The sequence below is a fragment of the Poromitra crassiceps genome (genome assembly GCF_964638095.1).
Source record: "Poromitra crassiceps genome assembly, chromosome: 6".
Lineage (NCBI taxonomy): Eukaryota > Metazoa > Chordata > Actinopteri > Beryciformes > Melamphaidae > Poromitra > Poromitra crassiceps.
Window position 1 is genome coordinate 17,673,222 of NC_139627.1, and position 15,229 is coordinate 17,688,450.

At 42.2% G+C, this 15,229-nt stretch overlaps 1 protein-coding gene across 1 annotated transcript; it reads right to left on the reverse strand.

The window, feature by feature from the left end:
• Nucleotides 1-2,396: 2,396 nt before the first annotated feature.
• denr (density-regulated protein) lies at nt 2,397-13,954 on the reverse strand. The gene is made up of 8 exons (XM_083638946.1): nt 13,817-13,954; nt 12,925-13,037; nt 12,793-12,812; nt 12,571-12,657; nt 10,644-10,731; nt 10,233-10,349; nt 9,995-10,134; nt 2,397-2,683 (listed from the first exon to the last, which is right to left on the reverse strand). The coding sequence occupies exons 2-8, from the start codon at nt 13,028-13,030 to the stop codon at nt 2,639-2,641; spliced, it is 603 nt and encodes a 200-aa protein (XP_083495072.1). The 5' UTR covers nt 13,031-13,037; nt 13,817-13,954; the 3' UTR covers nt 2,397-2,638.
• Nucleotides 13,955-15,229: the final 1,275 nt, after the last annotated feature.

Below are 15,229 nucleotides of genomic sequence, written 5' to 3' on the forward strand. Positions count from 1 at the left end.
CATCTCCGTGAAGTGAGCAACAATCTCCCACAATTTGACTTCCGGTTTAGCGACTAACCCTTTTGTATATTTTATTTTAAAGTTTTCAATGTAGGCAAGAAACAACACATAATGCAACTCATTCCCATTAAAGACAATAAAGAAAAAACAGTGGACGGAGCCCACATACTCAATTACATTTTGCTACCAATTAAAAAAACAAAAAAAACAAAATATTTTTCTTGCTAAACGTTGAGCATTTTCTTGAAGTTAATAATTAAAGAAATTATGCCTGCAACAGCCAGGCCTCTAACATGCATGCATTCTTCGAAAAAGGTCAAACTTGGACCCTTCATCAGTGTATGAGGCACATGCTTCAGCTTGCATGGTTGCTTGCTTCTGGTTCATATCATTGTTTCAGTTGATGCCACCGGTGCCACCCGCTATAGCGACCTTAGGTTTTGGCGTGGGGGGTGGGGTGGGAGAGGTTAGGTTTAGGGTCTGGGGGAGATTAGGTTTAGGCGTGGGGGGTGGGAGAGGTTAGGTTTAGGGTCTGGAGGAGGTTAGGTTTAGGCGTGGGGGGTGGGAGAGGTTAGGTTTAGGGTTAGGGTCTGGGGGAGGTTAGGTTTAGGCGTGGGAGAGGTTAGGTTTAGGGTCTGGGGGAGGTTAGGTTTAGGCGTGGGGGCTGGGATAGCTTAGCTCCAGCCAGTCCACCGACATGCTGCACGCCGCCTCGCTCAGCTGGTTCTGCTTGTGGGCTATCGGCATTGCGGCCTGTCGGCACATAGACGCGGCACCACCTGTTCTCTTGCTCCTGGTCTTCTTTCTTCTCCAGCAGTTCAAGGACTTTATGGAAGCTACCACTGAAGGCAGGGCTGGAGAAGTAATACACTGTACACAATAGGGTTGAGGACACTGTAGCCTACTTGCACTCGACAATGAGGAATAGAACAACTCTTACCTGCTTAGGGCAAAGGTGTCCACACTTTTTTGAATGGGGGCCAGATTAGAGAATGTGAGAATACCCAGGGGCCAGAGCTTCTTGCATCATGGGTTTAAAAAAAAAATCACATACAATTGTACTCTAAGGATTTTGTTTACCATCTGAAAACATTAGTTTTGCCTGTGTTGTTCCTACTTGGGTGCTTGTCTACAAACTGTATATCATTAGGTGTGTGTGTGTGGGGGGGGGGCAAAGTGAACTTGCTTGACTAACCAATACTGTGTGACCACATATAGTACTGTATATTATTAAATATTATTATTAAACTACTATGCTTGGGAATACATTTACTGATGGGTATTGAGTGGGATGCAAGGGTCCTCGAAACCCAACTAACCTGAGGCCATATAAGGCCTCTTCCTTAAAGTGGGAAGACAACACCACAACAGTGTTGAAGAAGCCACAACAGAGAATCTTCTTTTTAAGACAGTTGAAAAAGTTGTCTATTTCTCGTGAGGGAATGTCGTCATTCTGGATTATTTTTGGAATAATCATCTGTCTCGTGAGGGAATGTCGTCATTCTGGATTATTTTTGGAATAATCATCTGGTACAGAAATACCTCAGCTCAGGACCGGAAAAATCTGAACATAACCGTACATACAGCATCTAAAACCATAGGTCAGGGACTCCTATCCCTTACAGAGATCTACACAAACTCAAAGAAAAAAGGGTCAAAATATCCTCCGCGACTGCTCTCACCCTGCCAAGTATCTTTTAAACTTTCTTCCTTCTTTTAAAAGGTTGAGAAGCAGAACAGCCATAGCCTGGGTAAACCCAGCCCCCAGTGACCTGCTCTCAGACAGACCCTGCTCACTAGTCACAAGGGTGACTAGCGTAGGGTGAAGTCGTAGTGACTAGTGAGCAGGTCTGAGAGCAGGTCACGTGGGGGCTGGGTTTACCCAGGTTAGAACAGCCAGGTTCTGTAATAGCACCTACCGCAAGGCTGTCCGTGCTCTCAACTCATAGTCTGATTTATTCTGATACATTGACAACATTTAATTTTAATTTTATGGCATTGACCACAGCTGGTCGTGGTTCTGTAGCCTCCCTGTGGGAGCATTGTTTTACTTAAGGTAAAGTATTGGTGCTCTAAATTACCAGTATGTATTCTTTGCACTTTATGCATTTTTTTCCTCTCCCTTTTAAATTAAATGTGTGAATCGCATGTGAGGGGGATTGTTTGTCTTCGTGTTCCGTGTGAGCTCACTAAACCAAATTCCTATCAATGTTGTTGAACGGCAACAAAGTATGGAAACTGAAACTTCAAACTATAAAGTGACTCAGGAGATAGCTGCGGTGTTCCTGACCGGCGAACAAACAAATCCTTTAAAATCATTTGAAAAATAAAAGATATACTCATTCCAGTAGAGTTGGAAAGATGATGTGAGTGTATAGGCGAATGAGACTGAAATTTATTAGCCTAGTTTGCTTGAGTGAAGAACATTTTGGAGGAATTCACATACCACACCTTTGGCAAATGAGAGAAAAAAGCAGCTATCGATAACTAAAAATGCCAAGTGAGTGGCCAAGTCCACAGTTTTTATATACAGTAAATAAAATAGATATAAAATGACTTTTAATATTAATGTGTACATTTGGCCAGGTCGTTGTTGTTACAGGTCACATCCATTTCAGTAAAAGTGCATATTGGGTCTTCACTTCTTGACTTCTCCCAGATCATCAATGCTGTCATCATCCACCTGCATTGGAGAGATGCAGAGATTGATTACAATGTGTTCACATGTGAGCGTGTGGATTTAAGAGTGCATCTTTCTAATGACAACATAAATCAAAATGGCTTGATAACTGAGGTCGTTCCACATGAGCAGTTTATACATTTAACATTGTTTATAGACAGAACACCCATCGACAGGGAGCTGGATAACAACCAGTTATTTACAGAACTTCAATAAAGCAGAATATATCTGTGTCGTATATTTTTAGTCAACCAGTATAATTGTGCAAATTATGGACCAGAAATACCACAAACCCCTAAAACTGTCCCAAAAGCTGCTTATGACCAGCTCTGTCCCATTCAGATGATCAATGTGAAGAGAAGAAAACAAAACAAAAACAAAAAAAACTAGTCTAATTAACGCCATGGATTCCAAGCCGTTTTAGATGCAATATAGATGTGAAAGAATACTTAATTGGCTCGTTATTTACACATGCTAGCAAAAACGATTCAATGTCAATAGAGCCGCAGTAGCCAGGGGATTGGCTCCCTCACTGGGGACAGTGCACCCCTTGCTTGGCGGACCTTACTGCTTCCTGACCGGGGCTGTAGATTTAGTGCTCATTGCCTGGCTGGCTGGCCACTTCCCAGGCTGGAAGCAGTCAAATGGGCTTGTGATTCAGCCTGGGAAGCGGCCAGGCAGCCAGCCCCATGAGTAGGGCTGGGTATTGGCAAGGACCTCACGATACAATAAGTATCACGATACATGGGTCGCGATACGATTGTATCATGATACATTGCGATAAAATACATATTGCGATATATTGCAATACTCAACATAATTTACTGAAAATAAAAAAATAGAGCTAAAAATACAACACGCTGTGCACCACCCAGGTAGTGTAATAATTATGTACATCACTTTATATTGATAACTTAGTGGACAAATTGAGTCAAAAATACTGGTGTTGAGTGTCTTACTGAACGCACTGAAATAAAAATTATTCTTATTGTGTCACTGAACACACGGCTGTGAAAGAAAATCGATATGGCGATATATCACGATATTTTTCTGAAATATCTATACGGTATTGCGGAAAAAAGTATTGCGATATATTGTGTAGTATTTTAGGTGACTATGAAAGTCCTGATACTGTCCTGATATGATGTCTCGCTAAATGTCCTCATTATGGTCCTAGTTTAATAATCAATGCGCCCTGCACTCATTGGTAAATGAGAGTAGAGATATATTCTGGCTTATTTTTTATATTTTTTAATTTTACTTTACTTTTACTTATTTTATATTGTGGTGTGGTGTGCTATTCATGCTGTGTTTGCTTACAACATTTGGGGCTAAGATAGCATTGGCTGTATTGCTTTGTACTTGCTCAAAAACATTTTAGGCCAAAGGATTGAAGTGAGCTTTATTACTGTCAAAACTGGTAAATAATGTGGTATAAAGGCCATGGCACACCAATCAAACATTCTCAAACAAACACCAACAAACACCAACAGACAATTGTCTGTGAATGTTGGCAGATGTTGGAGATTGTTTGAAAGCATGGCACACCGACCAAACATATTCAGCACAACAGTCCCAAACATGTAAAAAAGAAACACCAGAAAAATAGAAACTGCACTGTGTTACAGCACATAGAAGATGGCTCAGACTGACAAAGTTAGTTATACATCTGTCGAGTAATACAATGATACACCCAGTTTATTTATTTTGTAGCGACAGATGGCCATAAACGCCACACTCACGTGACGCTTCTTGAGAGAGAGGTGAGGTAACTGCATCTTTCTGCAGACTTTATCGAGGGACCTTGAAGGCGTCATGTGACAGGCAACGCTAGTTAAAGCCTGGAGGTCCTGCTGATGGCCGCTGCAACAGTGTTTTCTCTGCTATCAACCTGGTTAATCTCGCTATATTCTTCACCACAGCGGGTCATTACCCACTGTGCACTTAATCGTGCACTAGTTCTGCATAAGCACCTGCAGCTCTCTCCTTATTTTACTGACGTTCTCAGTGATCACACGGCTGTTTACATGTGTTTCTGAACGGCTAGCTAGTTATTAGCATAGCTCGCTGTTAGCCGTCATGGATGTTCTCTCTCTCCCTCATTATGTAACCTTGCTGCGCATAACATTACTTATTTGCGGGAGTGCATGGGAGAAGTCTCCCGCTAGTGTTGTTGATGCCCAGTGTGATGGCACATGGTTGGCAGAGAAACGTATGTTTGCTGCGTCGCGTGTAACGTTAATTTAGAGGAGGCTCTGCCTCTGACCAGACAACCGGATGCATTAGGCGCGCATGCGTGAGCTCCGTTTCCATGGATACGCGACTGAAAACATGGGAAGTTAGCAGACAACAGCGAACAGCGAACAACGCCGGATTGAACAAGTCGAATCCTGGCAAACATGACAGAACATCGCCGAACACGAACAGACAAGGACAGACAGCTATGGCACACCAAACGAACATTTGTCTTTGTTCGTGTTTGTTCGTGTTTGTTTGTGTTTGTTTGAGAATGTTCGTTTGGTGTGCCATGGGCTTTAGTCTGAGCAATAATAACATTAAAACTGTATGCTAAAGTTAAGCTAAGTTTTGGCTAACTCTCACATTTATTTAGGCTGTAAAAGATTATTAAAATTCAGTGGGATTGGAACTGGAGAGAAAGTTAGGTTTCATATATGCTTTTGACTTTTACTTTCGTTTCTCCCTGAGACTGAGCTTGGGAAAGCTTTTGCACTGTGAAAAATGATGTCATGTTTGCTGCTGCTGGAGTGCTTAGCCTTGGTGGGTGGCCTATCTGCTATATCCTCTCCGGGTAAGATGCCAAAGGAGAGGGGGGAGTAGGATGGGAGACACCTGCGCTGAGCAGCTCGGCACATTTCTTAAGGCCATGGCACACCAATCAAACATTCTCAAACAAACACCAACAAACACCAACAGACAATTGTCTGTGAATGTTGGCAGATGTTGGAGATTGTTTGAAAGCATGGCACACCGACCAAACATATTCAGCACAACAGTCCCAAACATGTAAAAAAGAAACACCAGAAAAATAGAAACTGCACTGTGTTACAGCACATAGAAGATGGCTCAGACTGACAAAGTTAGTTATACATCTGTCGAGTAATACAATGATACACCCAGTTTATTTATTTTGTAGCGACAGATGGCCATAAACGCCACACTCACGTGACGCTTCTTGAGAGAGAGGTGAGGTAACTGCATCTTTCTGCAGACTTTATCGAGGGACCTTGAAGGCGTCATGTGACAGGCAACGCTAAGTTAGTTATACATCTGTCGAGTAATACAATGATACACCCAGTTTATTTATTTTGTAGCGACAGATGGCCATAAACGCCACACTCACGTGACGCTTCTTGAGAGAGAGGTGAGGTAACTGCATCTTTCTGCAGACTTTATCGAGGGACCTTGAAGGCGTCATGTGACAGGCAACGCTAGTTAAAGCCTGGAGGTCCTGCTGATGGCCGCTGCAACAGTGTTTTCTCTGCTATCAACCTGGTTAATCTCGCTATATTCTTCACCACAGTGGGTCATTACCCACTGTGCACTTAATCGTGCACTAGTTCTGCATAAGCACCTGCAGCTCTCTCCTTATTTTACTGACGTTCTCAGTGATCACACGGCTGTTTACATGTGTTTCTGAACGGCTAGCTAGTTATTAGCATAGCTCGCTGTTAGCCGTCATGGATGTTCTCTCTCTCCCTCATTATGTAACCTTGCTGCGCATAACATTACTTATTTGCGGGAGTGCATGGGAGAAGTCTCCCGCTAGTGTTGTTGATGCCCAGTGTGATGGCACATGGTTGGCAGAGAAACGTATGTTTGCTGCGTCGCGTGTAACGTTAATTTAGAGGAGGCTCTGCCTCTGACCAAACTGACCAGACAACCGCATGCATTAGGCGCGCATGCGTGAGCTCCGTTTCCATGGATACGCGACTGAAAACATGGGAAGTTACCAGACAACAGCGAACAACGCCGGATTGAACAAGTCGAATCCTGGCAAACATGACAGAACATCGCCGAACACGAACAGACAAGGACAGACAGCTATGGCACACCAAACGAACATTTGTCTTTGTTCGTGTTTGTTCGTGTTTGTTTGTGTTTGTTTGAGAATGTTCGTTTGGTGTGCCATGGGCTTTAGGAGAACATTACGGTCTACTCTCTGTTGGTCTCCATACAAGGAGTTAAAGGAACACTCTGCCGATTTTCAACCAGCTTTGTATCATTAGAACATCAGTAGTATATCAGAAAACTGTAAACTGTTTTGAAGTCTGTCATTTAATTTGACAGTTATTGAGTGTTAAAGTGTGGACCAGTGACATCACTGGTCCACACTAACTCAAATTAATAACTCATTAAGTCAAATCAACTCTCAATAACTGTCAAACTAGATGAATGATGAATAGTTTGACTGTTATTGAGAGTTGATTTGAGTTAATGAGTTATTAATTTGAGTTAGTGTGGACCAGTGATGTCACTGGTCCACACTTTAACACAATGAGTGCCAGCGACGCCATATGGCGTCATTAGAAATTTACCGTAGAGTGCCAGCGACGCCAAATGGCGTCAATAACTCGAAATTGTTTTTTTGACGGGGGGGGTGTCCATCTCAGCTTCTTACATCGCCTCTTACAATATCAGAGGTATTGAATGTGTCTAACCTATTTTACAGAACCCTTAGGTGGCGACAGCGCTCTCCAGATGAGAGAACGTGGAGTAAAACACACAGAAGAAGTCATTGGGGAAAAGGAAATCGCATCGCATCCGTCCGTATGCAGCGGCTTCATTGAAGCATAACGTTTAGCTGTGCCCCTGCAGCAGCCAATCTGCTATCACAATTGAGCACCTCGGTGTCCGCTGCAACAGCCTCCGTGTCCGCTGCAACACCCATTCGCATGATCAGCCGTGGATTTGTTATTATTCTCAACTGGAAGCATGGGAGCTGGTACACGCGGCTGTAAAAAAGCTGGATCTAGCGGACTTTCAGTGCTGAGCAGACGCAGAGCAAACAGCAGAGCCAAGCAGAGCAGAGAGACACTCCTCCCACAACGGGGGGGGGGGAGGAGGAGGGGGGGAGGTGGGGCACGCAGAGCAGCACACAACACAGACCCAGACAGACCCAGACAGCAGGACAGGGTTGGCAAACGCAAGCCAGAATATCCGATGCCCACCAGCAGCAAAAGATCAGCAAGAAGCTGCAACCAGCAGCGCACGCAGGGGCCAGCGCTGCTGGTTGCAGCTAAAAATATTATTCTTCCAAACAAAATTCCCTTGCCTTCACTGTTTTATTGAAGGAAATTATTTTTGAGGTGTGACTACATCAGAAAATTAGCTTCAGAGTCAGTGATGTGCTTGAAATGTTTAATTTCACAAAAGGCTCATTATCTCAGCTCGTAGAAAAAAAGGTCTGTTTTTCGTTCAATCAAGCTATCTTCTCCGGCTCATAACTAAAGAACGGAAAATGGGATCAATAAACTTTTTTTTGCATGTGATAGAAGAGAGTCTCATCGTTATTTGTGCGTGTTCAGTGTTTACATAGTAATTATTAAAGAAATTATATGACTGTTTTAAAATGCATTGCGGCCTATGTGGCACAGCAAGCAACCTTTTGCCCAAGGGCCGTGGCACTCAAAGTGTTAACACTCAATAACTGTCAAATTAAATGACAGACTTAAAAACCGTTTACAGTTTTCTGATATACTACTGATGTTCTAATGATACAAAGCTGGTTGAAAATCGGCAGAGTGTTCCTTTAACTTTCTGCTCACAAGGTACGGGGAAGCGGGTAGTACCAGAGGAGTGGTGACTCAGCCGTAACCGCTTTAACCGTTGTTGTGTGGTTAATTGCGCAGATATTAACATTTCTAGTTGGTTGAAAATCCCAGAGCTCCTTTAACTTCAGTGCTGTTTGATACCCAGTGATACATCAGGCACTGTTATTTCTCAGTTTCATGACATCATGCATGTAGCAACGTGAGCTTTGATTGGTCTACTTTTGTGGAGACAGAAATACATAGGCAAACCCGGTTGTAGACGGCTCGGCCTTTGGCCACGCCATCAAACAAAGAAACATACACAAAGAAATAACTAGAAATAACCGCCTTGCAGTTGTATGCCTCCGCCAACAAGTCAAGTTGCAGTCTACATCCATGTCTGTCCAGACTCACACACGCACAAATACCTTGAAGCCCATGGCGCGGTGGTGTGGCCATTCAGCCTTATGGCACTTTAGGCAATGTTTGGGGATACCTCAACAACACAGCTATTCGTGGTCCTACCCCTTACCTCCCACCGCCCACATACTGTACAACTAGCCCCTCCCCTCCCCTCGAACCCCGACTCTCTATGACCTTCCTATGCCTTGCTATTCACCTTATTCTTTGCCCATACAAGGACGCTTCTGCATGACGTCATTTCGTAATCGTCTTTCCGGTTTTAAACACGGAAGTAGATTAAGCCTACCGTAGTCATTTTTAGACTTGCCAAAAAGCTGTTTTCAAGCACAAAAAAAACAAACTTAATATTTTTCGGGTGAGAACGTGACCAGTTTATCAGAATAACGCCTACTGGAAATCTTTAACGAGCAGCGAGGACCGGGAGCGCTGACTGTGCCGACACCGGTCGGACTAGCTATCTGTCAAACCCTACTGTAGGCTACTGGCAGTGAGAAAACACTGTCGACGTGCTTTTGTAACTAACGTTAAATGCCGACCGGGTACAGCCATCGGCTCCTCGCAGCAGTAACGCTATAAACATGTAACTGAAGTTGGCTGCAGTGTAGCTGCTGAATGTTGCCAAACTTCATTCATAGTGACGTTTTGTTTTGAAATTGGCCGCCAACTAGCGCTGAACCGGAAGAACAAATATGCTGCGTGTAACGCGGAAGAGAGAAAAAGTGGACGTGGTGAATAGCCCCTTTGCCCTAGCCCCTCCCACCCCCCCTCGAATCCCGACACTCTATGACCTTCCTATCCCTAGCTATGGTCCCTTTTACCTAGGCCCCCCCCCCCCCCCCCCCCGTTTCTTGATGGAACGGATGGACATGTGGTCACAGTGACCTTGAACTTTGACCACAAAAATCTAATCCATTCATCTTTGAGTCCAAGTGGATGTTTGAGCCAAATTTGAATAAATGCTCTCAAGGCGTTCCTGACATATCGTGGTAACAACCATGGGACAGACGTATGTATGGACGGACAACCCAAAAACAGAATCCCTCCGGCCTCAGCCATCGCCGGCGGAGACATAAAAATCACTAGATGCTTTTTCAGCAGGTGGCAACTTCAGATCGCTTACCTCAGGCCACTTCTCTTGAATGACATCAATTATGTCATCGGTAAAATCTCCCTGAATGATTATTTCATCCTCTGCTGTAACGGAGGCACCACAAGAGAACTTCTGGGCAAAGAATCGCTGAGCCTCTTTAAGATCAATGTCTGTAAGGTAAGAGTGGGAGAAGATTTGTATTAAGAATAAAAAACAGTCTATCTCCTATTTTTCAGTATAATAACACTCAGAATACTTTCAGCCTTACCAAATGTTGCCAAGCCACACACCCGTGTGACATATTTCTTTTTGGCTCTTGGGATTTTTGCTATCGTAACTTTCTGAGGAACAGTCTTCTTTTTCTGTTTGATCTGGCCCCTCCCACCTAGGAAACAGTCAAGTGAAAGAGAACACTTTCCATTGCACTGCGAGTCAAGTCAGAATATCAGTCAGTCATTGAACAAGGTTAGTACACGTGCAAACTGAAGATGGCATCATGTAATCATACAATTACACAAGGAGCTGCACCCAAAACTTGACATACAGACAACAGTGCAGAACTCCTTTCTTTACCAGTTAACTACACTGTAAATAACAGTTGAGTATAATTAGCAGCATAATACCTTACAATAAACCAACACAAAACTTGATGATGAATAGTTAAGACTCGACGACAAACCTCTTTTCTGTTTCTTCTTCTCCTCCTCCTCGCCTGTAGAGGGAGCCTCTCCCGGGCCGGTTTCCTGCCTGGGTGCGTTCCCTCCTAGACCAGTAGGACAGAAGTGACAGAAGAGTGGTCAGTTCCACAGTAGATCGTACTGTATAATACAATACCTCCACAGTAGATCATACTGTATATAATACAATTCCTCCACAGTAGATCATACTGTATATACAAACCTCCAAAGTAGATCATACTGTATAATACAATTCCTCCACAGTAGATCATACTGTATATAATACAATTCCTCCACAGTAGATCTCATACTGTATATACAAACCTCCAAAGTAGATCATACTGTATATACAATACCTCCATAGTAGATCATACTGTATATACAATACCTCCACAGTAGATCATACTGTATATACAATACCTCCACAGTAGATCATACTGTATATACAATACCTCCACAGTAGATCATACTGTATATACAATACCTCCACAGTAGATCATACTGTATATACAATACCTCCACAGTAGATCATACTGTATATACAATACCTCCACAGTAGATCATACTGTATATACAATACCTCCACAGTAGATCATACTGTATATACAATACCTCCACAGTAGATCATACTGTATATACAATACCTCCACAGTAGATCATACTGTATATACAATACCTCCACAGTAGATCATACTGTATATACAAACCTCCAAAGTAGATCATACTGTATATACAATACCTCCACAGTAGATCATACTGTATATACAATACCTCCACAGTAGATCATACTGTATATACAATACCTCCACAGTAGATCATACTGTATATACAATACCTCCACAGTAGATCATACTGTATATACAAACCTCCAAAGTAGATCATACTGTATATACAATACCTCCACAGTAGATCATACTGTATATACAATACCTCCACAGTAGATCATACTGTATATACAATACCTCCACAGTAGATCATACTGTAATACCTCCACAGTAGATCATACTGTATATACAAACCTCCAAAGTAGATCATACTGTATATACAAACCTCCAAAGTAGATCATACTGTATATACAATACCTCCACAGTAGATCATACTGTATATACAATACCTCCACAGTAGATCATACTGTATATACAATACCTCCACAGTAGATCATACTGTAATACCTCCACAGTAGATCATACTGTATATACAAACCTCCAAAGTAGATCATACTGTATATACAAACCTCCAAAGTAGATCATACTGTATATACAATACCTCCACAGTAGATCATACTGTATATACAATTCCTCCACAGTAGATCATACTGTATACAATACAATACCTCCACAGCAATCTGGGAACCCAGAGTGTATTTTTATTTGAAAAATAGACTCTGGGACAGCCCTACCTTTTTTCCTGGCTTCCTGTACATTGCGCCTCTCCTGCCACCATCACTTCCTTTTCCGCATCCTTGCTCCACTGTTTATAGTCTGAATAGCAACTTGCGCCGTGACTTTGGCGATACTACTAGTCACAACAACTACACCTCCAATAATAATAATACTAATAACGTCTTCTATGAAGTGTGTTTATGCGTTAATATTATTAGCGAATAGCCAAAACGGATGTGGAAAAGGAAGTGGCGGTGGCAGGAGAGTCGCGCTGTACAGGAAGCTGGAAAAAAACAGTAGATCATACTGTATATAATACAATGCATCCACAGTAAATCATACTGTATATAATACAATGCCTCCACAGTAGATCATACTGTATAATATAATACCTCCACAGTAGATCATACTGTATATAATATAATACCTCCACAGTAGATCATAGGAGCATTTGGAGCAAGCAAGATCCAGAAGTTATTGATGTTTGAGTAATGTGTGTGCATTATCGGGGACACCAAAAGCACACAAGAAGAAATGTCCGGTACTCACCTACACTCATCCTGGCAAAAACATCTGGGAAGTTCTTTTCAAGCCACTGCCTGCATTTGGCTGGCTCAGGCATGTACTCACAGTACTGCAGAGAGTATATTAGGTTACAATTTATACACAGCTTCAATATCTCAGCAGGTATATTTTGTGTACTTTAGTAAATTAGGCCATCAAACTGTGTAGAATATGCAGTCGATAATATATTTAATTTTAAACTTACCTCTGTAGGCAAGGAGCACACTACAGAGAAAATAAATTAAAAACATTAGAAACACAAACAGATGCCAAACCATTTTGTCAGTAGCAACATAACACTAGGAAACATGCAACACTGAGTGAAAATGTATTATACCTCCACAGTAGAGAACTTTCAATGGGTACTTTGAATCAGAGACGGCTGTCCCATGGTCCCCTTTGTTCTCCGGAGAACTTGACTCCATTTGTTCAGTAGTAGCCATGACAAATCTGGACAACAAAATACATAAAATGCAGTCGTCAGTTACTGCTGATTAGCAAGATGGAGTCACCTGCAGCAGCCTAAATTATCCCACATCCAATTCTACCAAGCAATGCGGCAGTTTCTTGACATTTGTCATTATTACATTGTCCATTTGATAGGAACGTTAGTAGTGTAGGCAAGCTAACATGGTCTGCTATTCTGCCTTGAGCTGGTGGTCAGAAAGCTTATATTTCACCACTCCAAAAGATAGGCCAACTTGCCAACACAGCGCCCATATCCTCACTCCATATCCTCACTGGAAGGACAGATTAAGTACGACCACTAACTGCCATTACGAGACAGGATCAAGTGTCAACTGGAAGTGCAGAAATATTTCACAAGGTCTTTCCCACAATCTACTGCACCACCGCAATACTCATGAGCAGTTGGCCCGATGACATCGAAAAAGTCAGTACAACAGGCAATGGTACAAATGCTAGCGCTAGCTGGCTAACACATGCGGCTGTTTTAGTTGGACTATTCAACACTGCTTAGCATAGTATTACTACTTGGTATAATTTATACGGTTATAATATCACTAATAGTCTAGTCATTGTTGCAAGACGTGCCGTGTTGAACATGTTGCCCGAGTTTCATTCATCAGGTAACGTTAGCTAACTTACCAAGCTGTCACCCTCATAGCTAGCTTACTGAGCTAGCCAGCTAGCTAACGCAGCGCAGAATGTCTGCCTGCTGGCTAACGTTAGCCAAGAGAAGAAATGCCAAGTTAGATAACGTTACGTACCCTTCAAAATATACTCTATTACTGCTGGATGTTCAACAAAGTCGTTCGCATTATTAACGTGACTTTTACAAATTCATTCTATTTGAATATGTTTTAGGTTGGAGAAGCACACCACTTCTAGTAGCACTCATGGATCCATGTAGCAAGCAACCACTATTTCTTTTTTTGTGGTGGGATTAAAAGTGGTTGGTAACACGCTAATGCGCATTACCGCCACCTGCTGTTTCGGAGTGTCTTTTTTGTGGATAAAGACCACTGAATCTGAGGCATGGACTTGTATTTTTTTTATGCCACGAGAATTTGCAATTTATTTTTATTATTTCCCAGCACAATTCCAGGCCTCCAAGAGCATTGTTTTGTCCCAGCAGGCAGCAACACAGTAGCCTGTCTTCCAACAGGTATCTTGTTCTTGTGCTTTGTTTTGTTTCCTTGTGTTTGTACACTGGATTTCATTAGGCCTATTTTGTTTGGCTTGGGCTACACTACTTCTCCCCTTTAGTTAGCTTCTCCTCAGCAAACCCTTGAGTTTGGCTCAGTAGGTGAAGCATCAGCATGTGGTGATTGTAGATTCAGTTCAATCCAAGCTTAAAGTTTGGACAAAGCAAAAACCTTCACCAATGTGATTATTACAATGACAAAGTTGACTGAGGTCACTGACCACAAAATAAGCCATAAGAGTAATAGACTGACCGTATGTCTGATCTACAACTCTGTGTGTGTGTGTGTGTGTGTGTGTGTGTGTGTGTGTGTGTGTGTGTGTGTGTGTGTGTGTGTGTGTGTGTGTGTGTGTCTACCTTCTGTATATTTCGTCATGTCTTTCTTTTCAAATGACAAATTGTGCTTGGACCCTGCAGTTGCCGCTATAAGAATGTGTGATGTGTGAAACGTATGAATATGAAACAGAACTGGACATAGATAGACCATTACAAAATGGTAATTACATGTTACTGACCAGACCAGACTCACCAGTCATATATTATAAAAAATACTATAGTATAGACGGTTTTCACCAGAGCGCAACCCCACAGCACTTCCTTTTTCTCCGCATTCGGCAAACTGCAGAAATATTCACTCAACATCGTTACTTTTGTTTTCGCCGCTCAGCTGTATAGACGGTTTGCATGGAATGGTCAGTCCTGCACTTGAATGTTTTTTTTTCTCTTTTATGTCCATAGCAAACACTGCAATAGGAAGTGAGCGGGGGTTCAATTTAGAATGTTTTTGTTGTCAAGTTAAAACCGTCTATAAAAACATGATTAATGACACATATTACAGAAAATCTCTGACTAGAGCAAAATGTGATTAGCCTACTGCAGTTTCCTTACAGGATGATCTTAAATCATATATTAAATCACATTGTTTTTAGTGTTACTTTCACAAGAGCAGTTAGAGCTATCAAACCCAAGATATTAA

Excerpts from the sequence above, each read along its gene's own strand:
- denr (XM_083638946.1), bottom strand. The coding sequence starts at position 13,030 with ATGGCTACTACTGAACAAATGGAGTCAAGTTCTCCGGAGAACAAAGGG. Across the intron at positions 10,350-10,643 it reads GAAGAAGAAACAGAAAAGAG|GTGGGAGGGGCCAGATCAAA; the intron begins GTTTGTCGTCGA and ends ACTGTTTCCTAG. Across the intron at positions 10,135-10,232 it reads GTGTGGCTTGGCAACATTTG|ACATTGATCTTAAAGAGGCT; the intron begins GTAAGGCTGAAA and ends CTTACCTTACAG.